General features: G+C 33.9%; 1 protein-coding gene across 1 annotated transcript in view; it reads right to left on the bottom strand.

Annotated features, from left to right (window-relative positions):
- The window catches only part of eya (eya transcriptional coactivator and phosphatase 2), a 178969-nt gene that overhangs the window by 81378 nt on the left and 77135 nt on the right, over positions 1 to 20456 (bottom strand). The window contains exons 5-10 of the mRNA XM_089099899.1: positions 16612 to 16753; positions 12350 to 12468; positions 10826 to 10992; positions 8116 to 8240; positions 5211 to 5317; positions 3317 to 3412 (exon numbers count right to left, since the gene is read on the bottom strand). Of these exons, the coding sequence (XP_088956025.1) occupies positions 3317 to 3412; positions 5211 to 5317; positions 8116 to 8240; positions 10826 to 10992; positions 12350 to 12468; positions 16612 to 16753 (756 nt within the window). The remainder of the gene's footprint in view (positions 1 to 3316; positions 3413 to 5210; positions 5318 to 8115; positions 8241 to 10825; positions 10993 to 12349; positions 12469 to 16611; positions 16754 to 20456) is intronic.

The following is a 20456-nucleotide window of genomic DNA, read 5'->3' as shown; positions in this document are numbered from 1 at the left end:
TAAGATGCCCGTACAAAATAAGTGAAAACTGAAAAGATAATGTTATTTATGCGTGTTATAAAAAGGCGGATTGAGGCTTATAAGCTAGGTGTTAAGTTAGTCTTACCTTAATATTAAATAAAAAAAACAAGTTTTTTTAACTGAAAGTAAGGAACGACGTTAAAACTTAAAACGAACAGAAATTATTCCGTATATGAAGGGGGCTGTCCCCTCCTCAACGCCTCGCTCTTTACGCTAAAGTTTTTTTATTGTTTAAAAAAATAGAGTTGTGAGAAAGTCAAACTTTAGCGTAAAGAGCGAGGCGTTGAGGAGGGGACAGCCCCTTCATATACGGAATAATTTCTGTTCGTTTTAAGTTTTAACGTCGTTCCTTACTTTCAGTTAAAAAAACTTGTTTTTTTTATTTAATTTTTGAACGTTTTTGAATTAATGCAGGTTTTGATTTTGGCTCACCGTACATGAATAATTAAAACAAAATTTGCATATTATATTTGGTTAAATGGCTTTCTCGAAACTTGTTTAATTTTATTTACGAACGTTTTTATTAGTAATAAATATACGTAACTTAGAATTAACTTACGTAACGAACTTCTATATTCATAAATTTTTAACACGTATATTAGGGGGTTCGCCCCCTAGTCAATACCCTGCTCTTTAAACTATAGTTCGAATTTTTTTTCCAGTTCTTTAAAAATGACCTCTTAATCACAATCAGTTGATCAGTTGAAAAACTTGTTTTTTTTATTTAATTCCTGATCTTTTTCTTTAATAATGCTGGGAAATCCGGCGCCCCCTTCATAGCAATGTCCCTTCCCCCATGAAAACTTCCTTCATGGAAAGATCCTTCCATATAGCCCCCGACCCTCTCCTTCCCCCACCTACCAGAAAAAATCTCCTCTGAAAAAGTCTGTATACTTCCCAATAACCAATACTATATGTTAACATTGAGTAAAGTTCATAACTTTCAGCCCTCCCCTGGGGACTTTGGGGGATCAAGTCATCCTAAAAGACATTTTTATCATATTTTCGACCATGCTGAACAAAATGGCTATCTCAAACTTTTGATCAGGTGACTTTGGGAAAAAAATGAGCGTGGGAGGGGGCCTAGTTGCCCTCCATTTTTTTTGGTAACTTAAAAAGGGCACTAGAACTTTTAATTTCCGTTCCAGTGATTCCTACCACGATATTCTAGGACCACTGGGTCCATACGATCACCCCTGGGAAAAAAAAAACAAAAACAAACAAACAAACAAACAAACAAACAAATAAACACGCATCCGTGATCTTCCTTCTGGCAAAAAATGCAAAAATCCACATTTTTGTAGATAGGAGCTTGAAACCTCTACAGTAGGGTTCTCTGATACGCTGAATATGATGGTGTGATTTTCATTAAGGTTCTATAACTTTTAGGGGTCTTTCCCCCTTTTTTTGAAAATCAGCCAAATTTTCTCAGGCGCGTAACTTTTGATGGGTAGCTCTAAACTTGATGAAAGTTATATATTTGAAATCAGCATTGAAATCTGATTCTTTTGATATATCTATTGGTATCAAAAACCCGTTTTCTAGAGTTTCGGTTACCATTGAGCCGGGTCGCTCCTTACTTACAGTTCGTTACCACGAACTGTTTGAAAAGAAGCTTAAGATCCTTATCTGAAAGCTAATTAATAAAGTCTTAACTTGCAGTCTCAAGTCCATCTTATTCAAAATGAATTCTTTTTAAAAATTCCTTTTGCTTTATTAGACAAAAAATTCCGCTGCTGCCAGATAAAGACTATTCTCCGAGAGTAGACCGGAGTTTTGACTCGTCACAAAAGTGTTCGCTTATGCCAATAAGAGCTAGTTGGAACGTTTTTGTGAAGGATAAGGGGGGGGGATCCACATAGGATAGATAGATTTTATTTCATGCATACATAGATACATTTTATTTCATGCAATGTATAGGTAGTATAATTAACCTTTCTGCAGTGATACTGAAGGAGACAACAGTGTGAACATACTGTAGTACTAACGATTTGACGAACTGCATTAAAAGTTGCCAGAATTGAAATTCCATGTTGATTTAATACTTTTAAATAAAGATGTGATGTTAATAAAAGCCAGTTATGTTCATCAAGTTTGATATTTTATTTTCTATTCATTAGTTTATTTTTGTCTGTGCGTCTTGGTTTTATATTTATAGCACTGAAGCAATTTTGTGTTATTAATAGGAATTGCGCATATTTTGCTCGAAATACTTTATACCAGGTAATATACCAGGTTTATACCAGGTACTTTATACCAGGTTTTACAATGTAATACTTTATACCAGGCACGTACACATGAAATTATTTTCAGAAGGATGACAGGCGGTTTACAAAATATTGATGTAGAATAAATTAAAAAAAAATTATAAACACACAAATTGTATGTCAAATAAATGGAAATATGGGACAAAACGAAACAGTATTTGGATCTCAGTGGAAACAAACCACATCCCTCCCCACATGTCATGAAATATGCACTTTGCCTTGAAGCTTCATAATACATGTCCTATCTCTCCCACGAACTTCCAAGCACACTTGGTTAGAGCCATTCCTAGTGGGGAGGACGGGGAGGGGAAAACGGGCAGTTACCCCAGGCACAGTGGCTTGGGGGACGCCGCGGAATGGGAATTGTCCACTTTTATCCAATTTGTCACATTGATTTGGCTTTTTTTGCTTATATTTGAGTCGAGAGAGGGACGCTGTAACTGATTTTGCCCCGGGCACCATCAACCCTAGGAGCAGCTCTGCACGGGGTTAACCGAGAGCCGACCATTGACAAAAATGAAGGCTAGTGAAGAAAAACCTTCTAGAACTTTTGGCTCTCATAAGTACTTAGACTTAAGATTATTTAATCGAACCGAGTCTGTTTCTTGTCGTTTTCAAAAGACATAACAACCTAATATAGCTGGAATCTAATATTTTTTTACATATTGATTACTGAACTCCTAATTTATATATTAGCTGTTACAGTAAAGCCTCTCCTGTAATGTTTTAAAAATACATTATTTCCTTTCAGGAAGAAATTGAACGAAACCAGTTCGTTTTGTTCTACTTTATCATTTTCAGCTTTTAGTGGAAATCTTGCTTACATTACATTCTATTTATTCATCTTTCAATATTTCACTGATACTGAAAAGACGAGCCCAAAATGAAAGAATATGTTTAAGCATTGGCTCACTTTAATACCTCTTCATATTTGAATGAAATTTTACTGTTTTCATCAGAGATGAACAGAAGTTAAAAAAGAAATAAAAATATGCAAGGTAAAGGGAAAAAAACAACAAAAATATTACCTTCTTCTCTAGGTCTTCTACCACTACTGGAAGATTCGCTTTTTACAGGTGAAGCTGGACTCAAACTATCTGGTTGTCCGTAAGAAGGACTCTGAACTGTAAAAAAATAGAATATTTTAGGATTTTACCTTTCATTAGTTCGGGCCAACTAGATTTCACAGACCAGAGGCGAAAATGTTTTTCCCTCTATGAGTTGGACCATCAGCAGAAATACTAAGAGACTCAAGCCTAGCTTTTTTTACGGTAGAATGAAAGATGTCTGTTCCCTTACATAAACTAGCTTAAATTGTGGTCAATATTTATAAAGATAGAAAATATTTATCATCAGCAACAAGTATATATACTTGTTGCTGTCAAAATTTTACTGTTGCAGCGGGAGCTGCAACCTAGTAAAGAACGAACCACAGCCCATAGTAACAAGAAATTGAGAAACACGTTAGAAAAATTGGCTATTGAGAAAAATCGCCAAATGTAATTGATTCAGGAGTAGTAACTATTATCTCGATTATTCTTAACAATAAAATGCTATTTTGGAACCCAATTTATAGAAATTTCGAAAAATAGCCTGAAACCCCTCAAAGATAATTTCTTAAACCACTTTGGCCTGACATAATATAAAGAAAGAAAAACGAGCAAAAATGGGGTTTTTAAAGGCTAAATGAAAACATTGAAAAAACAAAACAAAGCGAATATTTCGAGGGGACAAACGAGGGGAATATTGTTGGTTTGTTCTTCGGCACTCGCATTGATTATATTTTTTCGTTTCGCGCTGAAGAAGAGAGGTGTTTGTCCCCTCCAAATATTCGCTTTGTTGTGTTTTTTCAGTACTTTCATTTGGCCTTTAAAAACCCCATTTTTGCTCGTTTTTCTTTCTTTATGAAGTCCCTCAAACATGGGGTCTGATAAAAAAAAGTATACATTAAAACCGCCATTGCCAAAAGCCATATACAAGGAAATTACAGCCCCTTGGCTTAACAACAAGAAAAATGCCTTCTTTTCATGGGTAGCACTGATAGATGTTTTCTCTTTTTTTTTTCTTTTTTTTCGTCACTGCGAGTGGGTCACTGGAATATCATAGAAAACTGTTTAAGAGCTGATTTGAAAGGAATTATTGAATAGAAGGGATGTCAGAAAAGTTTTTAGAGCTTAAGAAGCGGCCACAAATCTTAGACGGAACATTTTATATATAATCTTAGGTTGTCATGCTCTGCTCTTCAGGTTAAAAACAAAACAAAAAAATATTGCCGTTTTTATTCCATATAAAAAACTGTATTGTTTTTTGAAAGTAAGTTAAAATAATAATATAATAAAATTAACTATTTGAATAGTCTAAATTCGATTGGGAATCCGAGTGCCTTAAATAAAATATAAAAAGATGAATTGGTGAAAGTATTTGGAGAAGTCATTCCATACTTGACCGCCATCTACTTATTATTAGTTACGTTAGAAATACAAGCAATTAGAAAAATTCACAATGGGTTCAAGTCGGACAGTTTACTTAGATGCAAGAACAGATTTAAAATGGATTTAACCCAACTGCAAAGATTACTATTAAACTTTCCAATGACAAAGTCTGAAAACAGTAGCCATTAAAACACGACAACTTTGAATTTAAAAAATTACATATTACGGTAGTGTTTGAAAAATATTTTATACAAGTTCAATTGACATAATTTTTTTTCTGAATGTTTCTATGCTATATTTTAGCTATTAGCTTCTTTCAAAATTTTTAATTTGAAACTTTAACATTAAATTGGCTTCAAAACATTAGATCTTAACCAGTTGAGTCTTAAGAATAATAATTGTCAGCATCGATTTATTGACAGCATCAATGGTAAAAGCAACGTGTTTAATGAAATGCGAATACGAAAAACAGAAGATACAAAGTAATTACTTGGTGTATATCCGGCAGTGGTTCCACCTTGTGATAAAGTTGCTAATTGATACGTTGCTAAAGCTGATGCAGATGGTGGTGTTAATACTGAAGAAGGAGAATTTGCCCTAAAAAAGAAATTATTATAAATAATTTACACCTGTATGAAAATGAAGAGAGTATTCCTCTTCGAACACCTGTATGAAAATGAAGAGAAATCTACCTTTTCGATAAAGAAACATAAAGAATTTTTTTGTTAATGTGACTTCGACTTGTCATTCTTCGAGATAAAAAAGGAGGTCAGCATTGGTTTTTGTGGTAAAAAAAAAAAAAAATCATTCTGTGTCTGTTTTTCTTATTTCTATTCTTTAGAGGCAGTCTTGGACTGATGGTCTGATAAGTTTAATATCATTGCTCCCTTCATGCCTCTTTAGTTTTTAAGGATGAATCTTGGTATATCGGTGCGGTTATCTATCACGGTTTGATCCGTTTGTTGTATTAATTTCTTATCTAGATTCTCTTTTCTGTTCCATTTCCTTTTCCGTTTACTCCATGTTTTTACTCCACTGATTACCTTTTTAACGTAAGAGGGTACTAATTATTTTCACATCGCACCAGCCAAATTGTGCCCCTACCAAAGAGCTAAATGAGTAAAACATCAGGGTCTTCCAACCCAAACTAGTTGAAAAAACCCAAAATATGGTTAGAGTTATTGGTAATGAAAGCAGCCAATTCAGGGAAAGTTATGAAACCATCAAATCAGTGCATGAAATACCATCTCATTTAATATCCGACTGATCATTTGATCTTGACTAAAGGATGACAAAAAAGAACTCGCCTGGATTACTCTCCTAAAGGAGTTCTTCTAGAGCATAACTCGTGAAGAGCTAAATATCATTTTGTCTAAGAAACCGAAAGGTGTGTCTGACAATTTTTTCGAAAAAGAAAATTTAGCTTTCTAACACCCTCGAGTGGGTCATCTAGTTCAAAGAAGACCCTCTAAATCCTTAAATTTTTACACTTCTGGCAAGCCTCCAGTATTGAACTATATACTGAAAGTTTTTAAAATGTTTCCCTATTCAAATGTTATAAAACCAAATCACACAAAACTTTTTCAAATTCTTAAAAAAAGAAAAAGTAAGCAGGAATATAAAAGAAGGGGAGTCAGTTCGGAAAATCATTAGAAGAATTATAAAAGAAGACTAACATCAACAAAGAAAGAGAGCTAAAAGCTTTAGAAAGTATTTATATTTACATCCTTAAGAAAGTATATTTAAAAAAAAGACAAAACAAAAGGTCTTGAGTTTTAGGGGTATTCTGGATTCAGGATAGAAAACTAAAATAAAAAACTATCTCAAAGTATTTTAATATATTTTTAGGAAAGACATCAAAACCTAAAACTTTCATGAAAAAGTACACAAATACTGTGGGAGATGGAAAATACAATTCTGATACCTTTTTCTAATGCAGCGTACATGTTTTAGCTCAAAGAGAAGTTTAATCTTTTTTTACCAAGTGCTATTAAAACTTAGTACCAGGGAGCCAAACTTTGCTTGGTGAAAAGACTTTTCACTTTTTTTTAATCTCTTTCGCAAAACAGCTCTAATTTTATTTTATTCGCTGTAGAAATTAAAACAATCAGGTATTGGACGTCTGGGTATTTGTGATATCATTCATACAAAAAAAGTATTTCGAAAATTAATTAAGGCCCTAAACTAACTTTCCAAAGTCGTGAGCCCTTGATCTAAATTACATCAAGAAAACGGGAAAAGAATGATTATTTTATTACTAACAATTTTATTAAATGAACAATAATCAACAAGCGAAGCTTGGTCCCCTGGTACACCAATTATTACTGCAATTTTTCTGCCGCAATACATAGCGTTTAATGTGAAGCAATACAGAATCCGAGATTACTTCACAGATATCAAACCCGGAGTTTTTTCACTAAAAGCTCGAAATCAACTGGTTTGTTAATAAGAAAAAATGTTTTTTGAAGCTCCTCCAGCATATGCTCAATGCTTTCAACTCACAGATCATTTCAGTCAGTAGGCGAATTCTTAAAAAAATATTAATTGGCTGGGAGGGGAAAGCGAATTTATCAAAATTGATGACCTATCGTCGTGTTTTTATAACAACGTTTTTTCACACTGTAAACTGGTAGTATTCCAAAAATAGGCAGCGTAATCGTGCTGCCGAAGTAAATAACGATGTTGGCAAAATGTATAACACCTATGCCTTCCCAAGGCCAAAACATAATTTGCAATTTACTGAAATAAATACAAATGAACGTGCGGTGTCAGTTTAATACACATATACTGGTATTTGGTAATCAAAATGTTAATATTAATTGATATATTAAAGTTAACAAAATAAAAACATTAGTATTTTTTAAGTGCAAATTACGTTCTGGCCTTGGGAAGGCATAGGGGGTTTGAGCCCAACTTAATTTAATTTCTGCTCGTTTTCAGTTTCACTGGGTTATTTATTGTCATTTCTCTTCGTTTTGGGTTTCGTTTCTTTATCGATGCTGATTTTTGGTAGTTTCACGCTTGATAGATTATTTGATTTTATTTTTGGCCATTTTTTGTTTAATGGAGTTCTTTACTTTTCTTTGAAAAACTCATTTTGTAGAAAAAGTTTTTTAATTAATTTCGAGAAAAAATCATCGTGTCATTTTTAAGAGAAAATTTACAGATATACATATAAACAATTATTACTCATTTAACAAGATAGATAGATTAGGAATAACAATTGAAAATTCACAACCATAAACAAAATTTGGAAGTGCTGAAATTTAAATGACGAAAAAGGAAAAAGAAGGATTCATCTCTTTCTAGGTATTCTTTTACCTCACAAATCTAAGACTCAGTAAATCAATTATAAAAATCCGAAGTGTGTAAACAAAGAAAGAAATAGGAATTACGGTGGTAAAGCAGGGATGGCATTGGTAGACGTCGATGATCCTAATGTATTATATCCACTGTAACTCTGGCCATAGTAGAAAGAACTTGGTTGACTATACATTGAATATGGGGAATAATCAAGACCCTGAAAAGAAACAAAAAAGCGATAGATTAAAAAAGTACTAAACAAAAGAAAAATTACATGAACAAAATTATTTTCCAAATGATGAGTTAATCAGACGACACATAATATTATAATATTTTTTCGCTGGTACACACACATGCATGTCGCTTGATAGTGTTGATCATTTACGTACCATTTTATTCTCTACATGAGCTCGGAATTAACGCTCAGAATTAACTTACATGAGGTCGGAATTATTGAAGTTTTGATATCTCAATTCTCATGTGAGTTTCAAGTCAATGGGTGTGATTTTTAGGAATACACCTGTTCACCGCAGAATTCGACAAGGAAATCAGCGCTCTCCATACACTTTCAGTGCATGTTTATCCATCGTTCTTCCGAGCTTGTCTTCTGCTTGTTTTTCTGGATATATTAACATATCTTATTTCGGATACGCTGATGACCTGCTGCTCATTAGCTGTTCAAAGTTGGTCTAGCACAGAGTGTTGCTTGCGTACGATCTTCTCTTGAAAGAAGAGAAGTCTTCTTTCTTGAAAGAAGACTTAAGGCTTCTTTGTCACTTAAGGAGGACAAATGTGTCACTTAAGGCTGATAAATGTGGATATTTGTCGTTTAATGACAAGCTCGTTTTGGATCATTTATGCTGGCATCTTTCTGTTATTCATCTTGTTCCTAGCCTCGGATGGCTTCCAACACCTACTGGTGCGCAGGACCCTGTGCAGCAACTACTGCGTGGGGCCTGGCGTCGTGGTTATAATGTAGTGGTAGCAATGATAAAGTAATGGGAAACCCCAGCCATACACGGCTTTTTCTGTGAGGCCCCTCGCGAAGCCGCACAATGACTCACGTAATTGTAGTTCGTAACATATTTGACCCTGTTAGCGTGGAGCCCGGTGCGGTCACAACGCTTGCCACCCCCAAAGGTCGGCACTGTCTATCTGCGATTCAATTTCAGTTTTCAGGTGGAAAACTATCAGATGTTATGCTCAAATCAGAAATCGGTTATGCCAAGATTGTCACTAATCGTGTCCATTATGATAGATATGTTCTCGCGAAACTTTATCCAATGTTTTGTGATCATGCTATATCTTTTGCGTTTGGGATTTACCCTTTGTCTCATGAAAGTGATCTTAGGCTTATTAATTTTTTTTTATTTCTGGCATTGCAAGTTTCTTATTTATTTGCCACACTCTTATTCGAATAGAAGAATGATCAGTCAGTTTGGTACTACTGATAATAGGCTTTTCCGTATCGTCATTAACGAAAACTTTCCTTTAATGCTCGACTACTGGGCCCACACCGTCACCATATCCGGTCGTTGTTAATTCTAATTAAGTTAATACAATTGTGAATTTCAATGTAGTGGCATATAAGACATTGTAAAGCCATTAATTTGCTAATTTAGCAGTGTACTTTTCTTCTATTTTGTGCTCACCCTTCTTCATTATCTTCAATTTTGTAAGCAGGCTATAAATATATATTAGATAAATGTGTTGTAATATTTTTGGGTAAGAAAATCCTAAAATCTTCTTCTTGATGACGGAAAAAAAACGCATATTCATAAATGCAACGTGGATATGCAAATTTGGTGTGTTTAGAGGCAGACCAATGAACCTTCACCCACTTAATTGGGTGCAGTATAATTTCCCGAAGCTTTTCCTTACATTTATATGATTCTATCGACTGTCAAGGTAGCAACTACCTCCCACAGGTCCTGGAGGCAGTTTAAAATAGGGCAGATTTTACTTGCATTTACACAAATCTATCGGGTAAAACTAACAAAAAATTATCAGTAGTCAAGTGCAACATCGCATATCAAGATTCAGGCCTCAGCAGTTGGGCTGTCTTCCATCGACTGCAGATATCTTGAACCTAATTTATTCATAAATTGCCTTAGATGTGTATGGGTCAATCACAAGTACTGAATTCCATTCCTTAAAAGGTCGGATCTACTTACAATCCGTTTTAAAGTTTATGTTCTACTTGAGACGACATTTTGATTCAGTGAACTGCTGTTTTTTTCTGCTAATTGTCGTGAAATTTCATTCAGAAGATACAGACAACTAACCTATCCACGCGAGCAGGAATTTACTACAAGGGGGGGGGGGGGGTGGAATTTGATATATGGGTGACACCCGAAATTAGAAGTGGGGATTAAGTTAAAAAGAATTAAAAAAGAGGTTATTTCGTCTGAAAAAAGGAAATAAATGAAACAGCCGTACAAAAGATGAGAAGCTCCATCCCATTAAAGTGCCAAGATTGACCACAGTCAATATGGTGCAAAGTTTTTTAATGAATAGCCATTTCAAAAGTAAGATTATCGTAACAGATCTTCATGCCTGAATGTGCCTGAGATTATCAGTATTCTATATGTTTCAACAATTTTTATTGTTTTTTAATACTCAGACTATCAAGATCTAGCTTCGCATTTCTTTTACTTCTTAGCATCAATTTGATAAAAAGTTTCTACATGGAAGAAATCAGTTCTTGGAAGAAGGACTAATTATATATTGTGTAAGTTTATACCAGTGTAAGTATTGCAAATGCAACTCAATAAGCCTAGATTGTGGTTAATTGGTACTTACTGTTGGATTAGGATATCCTTGAGATCCTGCAGCAACAGCAGCATCTGCAGCAAACTGAGGATAGGACGGGTATGGATATGTCTGATGGCCAGGGTTTAGACCGGTTGACATAGAATATGGCAGGTACGGGCTATTGTGACTTGCTTTACAACTTTGACTTCTAACAGCTGAAAGAACAGAAAATTATTGTCATTTAAGCCTAGAGCCGACCTAGAGACTTTAGCTAAACATTTTCAGCAGTGTGATATTTCGATGCACAAGAAACTGCATGAAAAGAATTAGATCTATCGTAATCTATTCCATATTTTTACAAAAGAGATTTAGAAAATGCATATTTTTATGCATATAATAAATCCCTTCACCCCAAGTTAAAAAAAATAAAAAATAAAATAACGGATGAGAAAAGATACCAGCATGTTGTATTCAAAGACAAAGAATTACGTGACTTCGAGATACTGATAAAATCGAGGAACTGGCAAGGAGATAAAGAGATAAAATAGAGAGAGAAGAAAGGGAAAGAAAGAGACAGAAAAGTGCGAGAAACAGAATAAGACGAAAGAAAGGGAGAGAGAGAGAGAGAGAGAGAGAGAGAGAGAGAGAGAGAGAGAGAGAGAAAGAGAGAGAAAAAGAGACATGAAGACAATAGTCAAGTATGTCTGACAGGGGTATAGATCTCAAGAAAAATATCTTGACTTTATATGATTTTAAAGCACACTTTTGAATTGTGTTGTATCAGAGAGTCCGTTTGAAATGTCAGGCATATCACAACTGTGGTCTTACAGAATATGTGCGAAGGAGGAAAGAATGGGAAAAGAGGTACGTGAATTTTTATTCAAGAATCTTAATAATTAAAATGTTGTGATCAACTGAACCTAAAAATTTTGGATGCTGTATTCATTGACAGATAATCACTTTTCTGAAGATTGGGTTTACTGGAGAAATAAGGTAATAAGGTAAACAAGAGAACTGTGATGGGCTAACTTAAGACACTTTCTTGGAAATACAAGCTTACAGTATAAAATATTATTAGAGAGATATTTGAGAAGGACGATAGGGAAGAAGGAATAACGATGCCAGTTAAAAATAGGTTTAAAATTCCTTTTTGAAACATACTATTTCCTAGCAAAGTTCGATATCCGTTTTTTGGAGAATGACCATGAGAGGTCAAGAAATAAAATCGTCCCCCTAGGAGCGAAATTGCCCCTACTACACAAACGCATAGTGAGAGAATGAACTAGTTTGTGTGACCTTAACTTACCTAATTTTAATTGTAACAGACAACTTTGATACAGTGTATTTATCAGGTTACTACACTTTGCAACATTCTGATTACAGAATTCAAATATACACAGAAAGACTCTTAAATATTTTTGACCCGAGCAGGCAAATACGACAACTTTGCTAGGGATGAGATACTAGTTTCCAGCCTTTTACTGTATCAGAGTATTCATGACTTTCAAGGGGGGGGGGTATACAAATATCTCTCCTTGTTGAAAAGGCCAAATACAATAATGTTACAATCACCTGGTAATGCAGACATATAACTTTGCGTCAAAGCTCCATATGGGTTCATTATTTGACCAGTTGCGTAGAAGTTTGCAGCCGCTGTTTGCATATACGACGCTTGACTACCATACGTAGAACTAAAAAAAAGAAGAAATTACACACCAAAACTGTGATTTGTAAGTCAACAAATTCAGCATGGTGAGAATGTGTAATATAACATGGTAAAACAAAACATTAAGTAATACATTCTGCATTTTTAGAATATTAGGGTACTTGGGAATTAATGAGCTAAATATATTTTATTGTTAAGTATTAATCAGATTCCAGTCTTTCTGTATTTTCTGAACCGTGAAAGCAATAAAAACAAAATAGTCAGGGCCGTACGCAGGATTGTTTTCGAGGGGAGGGGACAATAATAAAAAAAAATACATATTTACTTAATTTTTTAAATAAGAAGCACCCCGAGATTAGGATTTCAGGGGGAGGGCCCGAAGCGTGACCTGTATACATCCATGAGCAAAGCTTTTCCAAATATATCGATAATTTTATTAGTTTATACATTATTAGTTAGACTTCACACGTGAATTTTTCGTTTATAACTAAAAGATGCCATTTTTTTATGTATTTTGAATGTCATATTCGAACATAGTACGCACGAAACGAAACGACAATTCTAAGTAATATTTTATGACAAGGAAGAACAAAGGACAATATCTGTTTAATTATGGCCCATTTCTAGGCTAAGGAAAGTAAAAATAAGCTCAAGGTATTTTACCAGGTATTTTTCAGGTATGTTTCAGGTATATTTTAGGTATTCTTTAAGGTATTCATCGTTTTTGGCATGTCACAAACAAAATCTAATTTCGCTCCATTCATAGGAAAATCTAGAGCATTTTAAGCCGTGGTTTAAAATATACTAACTTGAAGATCTGTTTATTTATTTATTCTGTTCTCGAACAAAATTTTGGCAGTCTAAATTAACGTTTAAAAAAAAAGAAAAAAAGGGCAAATCAGAAAGAATGAAAAAAAAACTGCTATGACTCATGAATGTATTTCTTTTACCTAAGATCGGTAGAAGTATCTTAAGTAATGCCATAAAGATCAAATAGTAAAGTAGGATTCACCTGATTTTAGGCCTTCGCCAAAAACTTATTTGTAAACCCTAAGATTCATTGTGAATGTTGGATCGTTTTAATTATCTATGAAAAACTCATATATTAGCCTGTACAGCAGGAATATAGTAGAGTAGCAAAATGTTCAGCGGACTGCTAAGATTTTTAAGACTAATGTCATCTTAATTTGGAACACCTTTGTTTGTAAATGGAGTTTCACAAAAACAAGCAGCTAAGATAGTAAATTTCAAGAATTTCCTACTTACATGAACTTACTCATTGGATATTTAATCACTAATATTCAACCTGATATTGTCAATTGCTTGCAGAAAGAAGTAGCGTCCAGTATAGGCCAAGCAATTGCAGGGTCGGATCTAGAGCGAAATCTTGGGCGGGGTGCAATGTGACAAGGGTGCTAATAAGCAAAATATTGGGGGGGGGGAATGTGACAAGGGTGCCAATAAGCAAAATATTGGAATGGGGGCAATGTGACAAGGGCGCCAACAACTGACCAAATTGACAAATTTATTGTAAAAGAGTGAAAAAAATAAAAATAAAAACAAGGAACGAGGGCACCAGAAAAAATCATGGGGTCAAAATGAAAAGTGCAACACTGTTATCACCATGGTAGAAAAACATGTAGAGGACAATTACATGTCCCCGCCTTCAACAACAAGGAAAATCCCTTTTTTGCATGGGAAGTAGTGTCTCTTTTTTTCTTCTTTTTTTGGCCGCTATTGGGGCACTGGAATATCATCCAGTAACTCATACAGCTCTATTCTAGTCTCTTGAAAATCGTGCCAAAAGAGAGACTCCTTCAGTAACTTCCCATTCATTTTGAACTGGCAGCTACAGTAGCTATACCATCATTCTACAAGTGATTTCTGATCTCTATCAGAGTCAAGGCGACGCAAGTAACTCTTCACAACGTCACTCACAATGATGAACTTCACTAGGGAATTGTAAACGTTGTCAAATTGCATCATTTGGCGATCGCCACGGTTACCGGCATATCACTCTTGATGTATCATTCCTGCGCAGCCACGAATCTTAGATATGCACCATGTCTATTTTCTGTCTTATTTTCACTGTATTTGTTTGTATGACAGAAAAGTTTTGTAATTATTTGTGGTTACTATTGATACCGACGGTGCAAAATGTCATTGAAACATGACTACCTTACAGTCATAAATATGAATTTGCTTATGAGCCTCGTAGCACCAGACACAGATAATCTTTAGTTAATATAATACCTTATGAGTTGCTGAAAACCAAAAGCATTCAGCTATCATCAAGTCTGAAGCTGCCTCCACAATAGCTGTATTATTGTCAAGGCAGGTTCTTAATAAAATGACCAATAATATTTGAAGTTTGAGATCAAGATTTGCAATTATTGCGTTAGTTATATTATTAATATAGTAATTTCTGTGAAAACCCATCGAATAAAACAAGTATAGAATAAAAATTACAAAAAAGACGAAGAGAAGAAAACAAGGACAAGGGAACAAAAATAAAAAATTAGCAATAAAAGCACAATAACTTCTGGAAAAAGAAACGAACAGAAAACTGAGAAAAAAAAAACAAGCGGAAAACTTGAACTATAGCAGATTTGGCCATTCATGTTATGGAACTGTAGGTTTAGTTTTTCGCCGGTGAATAAGTTTTCAGCTGCTAAATTTGGGTCATCTAGGTTTTAAAACAGAACAAGGGAGCTATTTCAAGTCTATGGTGACAATTTGTAAGTTTCTTTTTGCAAATCGGAAGAACAAAGAGGAGATTTTACACTTTCTAGGCTTTGCCAGAAGATTCCAGAACAGGATTGCCACAACAGTCAGTTCCTAAAGTGCTAAAAATTGCCCAGATTTTTCGTGCTACACAGCGATTTTCGGTGCTATAATAAAAAAAACCCACTGAAATAGTGCTTTAATAGCACTTTTGTGCTATTTTTGCAATGTTTTAGTAGCCCTGAGGAAGTGCTACAGTGCTACACAAAATAAAATGGTGCTAAAAGCGGGCAACCTTGTTCCAGAATGAAAATGCGTATAATATATGTAACGGAGCAATAGCGTTTAGAGCTTTGGGAACTTGCATCCCTAATATGTGAAAAGCAAGCAGTTTGATATCTTGAGACAGTATAATCTAAATGTGTTTTGGAATGCTAGAATATGCATTCTATAATACGCATACTATATAGTCATAAAATGCACAGCATTGCAACAGCTAGTCTTACTCGCAATATTATTGACCGGTTATTTTTTAGAGCAATGTTGCCAATCTAAGTGTAACTTTATAGCTAAAACTAAAACAAACTGATGTAAAATACCAAATTCCGGAAATTACTCTAAGACAAGTGACAATTACTCTAAGACAAGCTCCGATCATTTATAATTGTGACGTTTACCATACGATTGAAGTTTACATGAAAAAAAAACTCCTGAAAACTGAAAAAAAGTGCAAAATACATTAATTCTTGTTCTCCCATATGGTCACATTGTTTAGAGTTCGTTTAAAAATATACTGGAAGATAAACTGAATATTCACTTTAATATATATTTTCATTCATATACATACAGCAAATTTATGTATGGCATCTAATATAATAGTCTATGCAATTCTGAAAGTGTAGGAAATATTAAAAAAAATAATATCCATAGATGACCAAGTGAAACAATTTCCACTGAAATGAAATTCCCGAAAATAGAGGCAGTCACGATGCAGACTTCGTCTGCAAAAGGACAAATCTGCCATCAACTTGCAGTTAATAATTTTATTTTATTTCGTTTGAATGAATTCATCCTCTCTCATCATTTTATTTATCAGTCCTGGTTGAACTTCGTTGAAGTAAGGATGCTGGGGCTGTTTTAAAAGTTTTTAAGAGCATTTTTAGTTTTAAATTCGTATTTTAATGTAAGTTGTTTATATACATATATTTTTTCTTTAATGTTGTGCTGAAGACGGCCTTTGGACATAGGGCCGAAATATTCACCGATTTAAATTGCACGATCTTGGAAAAAAATTTCCCTATTGTTTTTAAGTTGTGTTTGTTTGATATGGAAAGGCAGTGTGGTCTTCGTCAATATTTAAATCTGCCATCAACAAATTATTATTTTCAAGTACTGTTGGATCATCACAATGTTATAAATAAATAAAGAAGACATTGGAACCTACCTGGCATAATACGGAGAATTGTAAGAAATTCCGTCGGTAGAAATTCCATACGGGGACCCGCTGTGAGGCCCCATGGCTGCAGGTACGTTTCCCGATGTGACCAGGTCAGAGGAAGGCAGAGAATGACCTTCATTCTTTAAACCTGAATAAGTAAAATAGTCTAAAACTAGATTCTTTATGTCCTAACTGGAAAAGCTACCTAATGAGCTTCGCTCTAATTCAAGAAAGGGACAGGGTATGATAGTTACAGTTTAGCTTATTCATAAACACAAACAAATTTAAAGAAGTTTAGGAAGGAAAAGAATAAGAAAAATAATGGCAGGAAAACATAGGTCATCTCAGAAAATGAACTAATATTATATACCTCACCAAGAATTTATAATTTGAATTAAAGCTGTCCAGATATTCGGAAAAATTAGATTTTTGGGGGGGCGGGGGGATATGCACTGAGTTACCCCGTGCACGTCCCTGTGCATAAATTAAAACGTGTTTCATAAATTGGTAAAGTTCAACCTGCCTGCTGCATCGTTAAGGTCAAACATGAAATCCATATAGTTATTTTGTCAGTATATAGTTATTTGACGCTTTGTAGATAGTTGTATCGATGCGAAGGAGAAAAAGAGAAGAGAAAGAAGAGAAGACAAGCTATAATACGTTAAGTACGAGGAAGAGTCACTTTCTTTACATCCTTTTTTAATTCCTTTCCCGCATAATATACTATCTGTACGTTTCCTTTGCTTTTATTAGCGCTTTCTATGATGTTGCCTCTCTTAATTCTGCCTTTGTTTGTGCAGGAATGTTAGTTTCCAAAGGATGCTGTATTTTTTCTTCTTTTTGTTAGCGTTACAATATTCCTTTTCTGGGAATATTCTGATTGCGTTAGCAGAAAAGATTGAAAACAATTAATAAATCATAATACATTGAAAATAGTAATAAATTTGAGAAGCAATAATAGAAGAAGTACTTCGTGTTTGAAAATAAATTTTGGTTATTTTTCGCATGGGAATAAAACCTAGAAAAAACAACCTTCCAAATAATGTACTGCAGGGACATTTGGGCGGCCTTCAAGACTTAGACTAAATATAAGCGATAGAAATTGCCATATGATAAATAATTAAAGACGAGAAAGTTTATCAGTGAGTTTCATTAGAGAGGTGAGAATCTCATTCCTTGTTGGAAATCTGGAAGGCAAAAAAATTCTAGCCAGAAAAAGTCAAGATTTTTTTCCAAACTAATATCCATAGTAGCCCTTCATTTTGTTTTGACACTGTGTATGTTTAGGGACGGATATGGTACCGTACGACAGTCTGAACTTTCAAACTGGTAGGCTATAACTATAGATATTCGATATTCCTTAGGCAATAAGGTAGCTTAGGATTTTCGCTCGAAAATTTCTGTTTTGCAGCACAAAATAGCAGAAATTGGCAGTTGGCAAAATCAAGGTATGAAACTAACAGGCTGTATACAGCTTGTCAATGACTATACCTATTCCCCTTTACAGAATTTTTGCTCCATAGTTCGAAGCCTGTTCGAACTTAAGATCTTCATTTGCAGCAAAAATGGCAGATATCGGCCCTTTACTCCGCTAAAATCTCTTACGTTGCTTAAAAAGGCTACTAGTAATTTCAATGGATATGAATGACCCCTCTCCCAATATTCTTCGAACGCCGATGTATAGAAGCTGCGTGTATAAAAAGCCTGAAACCTCCGTGTTAGGGTTCTTAGACATGTTGAATACGGAGGTGTAATTTTCTTCAAGATCATTCTCCTTTTGCTTTTTCTTCCCTCTTTCTAAAAGTACTTCAATTTTCTCAGGGTCTTAATTTTTATCAATAACTGCAAAATTTATGAATTTTATGTATATGGAATCACCATATAAGAGAAGATTCTTTTGATGCACAAATTGTTATCAAAACTCTGTGTCTTAGAGTTTTGGTTATTATTGGCAAGGGTAGCTCTTAACTTACAATTTGTTGCCACAAACTGTTTGATTTGAAAAAATTTTGCTCTTTAATGTAGTACAGAATGTATTTTTTATATTTTAATATAAAACAGTTTTAATGTAATCATTAAAAATTCAATGAAATTCAAAAACGAGCATTCTGATCGTCTGTTTTTTCAAGACATCGTATAAAACCTCATTATCAAACAGTAGAAATAAGGAATCTTCAAAAAAATTCACCCACGCTTTAAGCCATTTTTTATTATAAAATATTGAAAAGAATAAATTCGATTTCTTACTTGAATAGTTTGACAAGCATATCCAGCTGGGCTGTATCAAAAATTAGGTTGGGGGGGGGGCGGGGTTACTCTCGAGATTTTATTCTAAAGGGGAAATATCTTTTGGCTTTCTTAGTATGTATTTCTTTTTTGTACAATTAAAACGGACTAATCGTTAGCAAAATACAAGAATTACCTATAGAATTTAAGACGATTTTTTTTTGTATTATGGATGTCCTCAGGAATGAATTGCTACAAAGCAAGAACTAAATTAATTTGCCTATCGGTATCTCTGACAAAAAATTTTAGTTAAGCATTATAAGATATCAAATTACGCAACTAACATTCATTTTTCGAACATTCAGCATTTCTTGAAAGATGAGTTATAGCAAAAAACTGCGAGTAAAGCGAAAAAGCGGCAAGCAGGAAACATTATTGACGAGATTTCAAAGTTGGACGCGAGTGCATTAATTGGAAGATGCTATATAAAATGCTGAACAACTTAATTCATGTCTTGTTTAGGTAGATAGGTAGATACGTACTTTACTTCGTGATTAAAAAAGAGTAAGGTATTTCGAAAAAAGAAGAAAAAACACAAAGTCTACAGACATAGGATTAAAACAGACAAACACAATAAAACTACTACTACTAACAACTCACAGCAGCACCAGGACGCCTGAGGCCAACACAGGCCAAGACAAAAGTGTGAAATAAACTCACAAACAGCAAAAATTGCATATTAAAAAAAACAATTAAAAATTGAGTCTTTTTCAGTATCTAAACAAACCATCTATTTACAAGAAATTTAACTTTATTATCTCTGATAATTATTACAGTCGATAATAATATGTACTAAGACAAACGGCTTATCAAACGACTCAAAGACTCAAATGACTTATTTAATACGATACACTCTATACAAAATATATAACAATCAAATAGAAAATGAATATAAATTTCAGTTATACAATAATAAACATAAAGGAGAATAGGTCCCCCCCCCCCAAAAAAAAGTATTTTGTACTTAAAGTCAGACTTTTAAGAACAGTATAAAATACAAAAACAGGTATTATTATCGTAAAACAAAAGAAAAGTAACATGACAAAAAATTACAACTAGTCTGATTTTAGATAGAGATAAGAAAAAATTTACGAACTTATTCCGTAAGTATGTTTAATATTTATCTTCTTATTTCTATCGATCAATATCTTTTAGTTGCCTAATAAATATGTGAAATTTCTTCTAAGTATTGCCCATTTTTAGCAAGGGTCTGGAGCCTACTTGCCTCCGGCAGCACCTATATCAATCCGACAGTTCATATCAATACTTATAAAATCCTAGTCAAAGGAAAAATTATAATATTTTGAACGAAAAATTATACTTTTTAGAACTGTAGGAAATACAAAAACTGGTAGTATTATTGCAAAACAAAACAAAAGTAACAGGGCAAAAAATTGTAACAACTGGAGCGCATAATTGCAGATTTGTATTTAGGAGAATTGGTTGAAAAATTTGGTTAATTTTCGAATTTATTCCGTAAGTATGTTTAACATTTATTTTCTTATTTCTATCAATCAGTATTTTTTAGTTTCCGAATAAATGTCAATCTCTATATCAAGGAACTG

Source organism: Artemia sp. Qi Xiang Cuo, chromosome 14, assembly GCF_049724085.1.
Source record: "Artemia sp. Qi Xiang Cuo chromosome 14, ASM4972408v1, whole genome shotgun sequence".
Lineage (NCBI taxonomy): Eukaryota > Metazoa > Arthropoda > Branchiopoda > Anostraca > Artemiidae > Artemia > Artemia sp. Qi Xiang Cuo.
The sequence above is the reverse complement of the archived record's forward strand: the minus strand, read 5'-3'. Positions and strand labels throughout refer to the sequence as shown.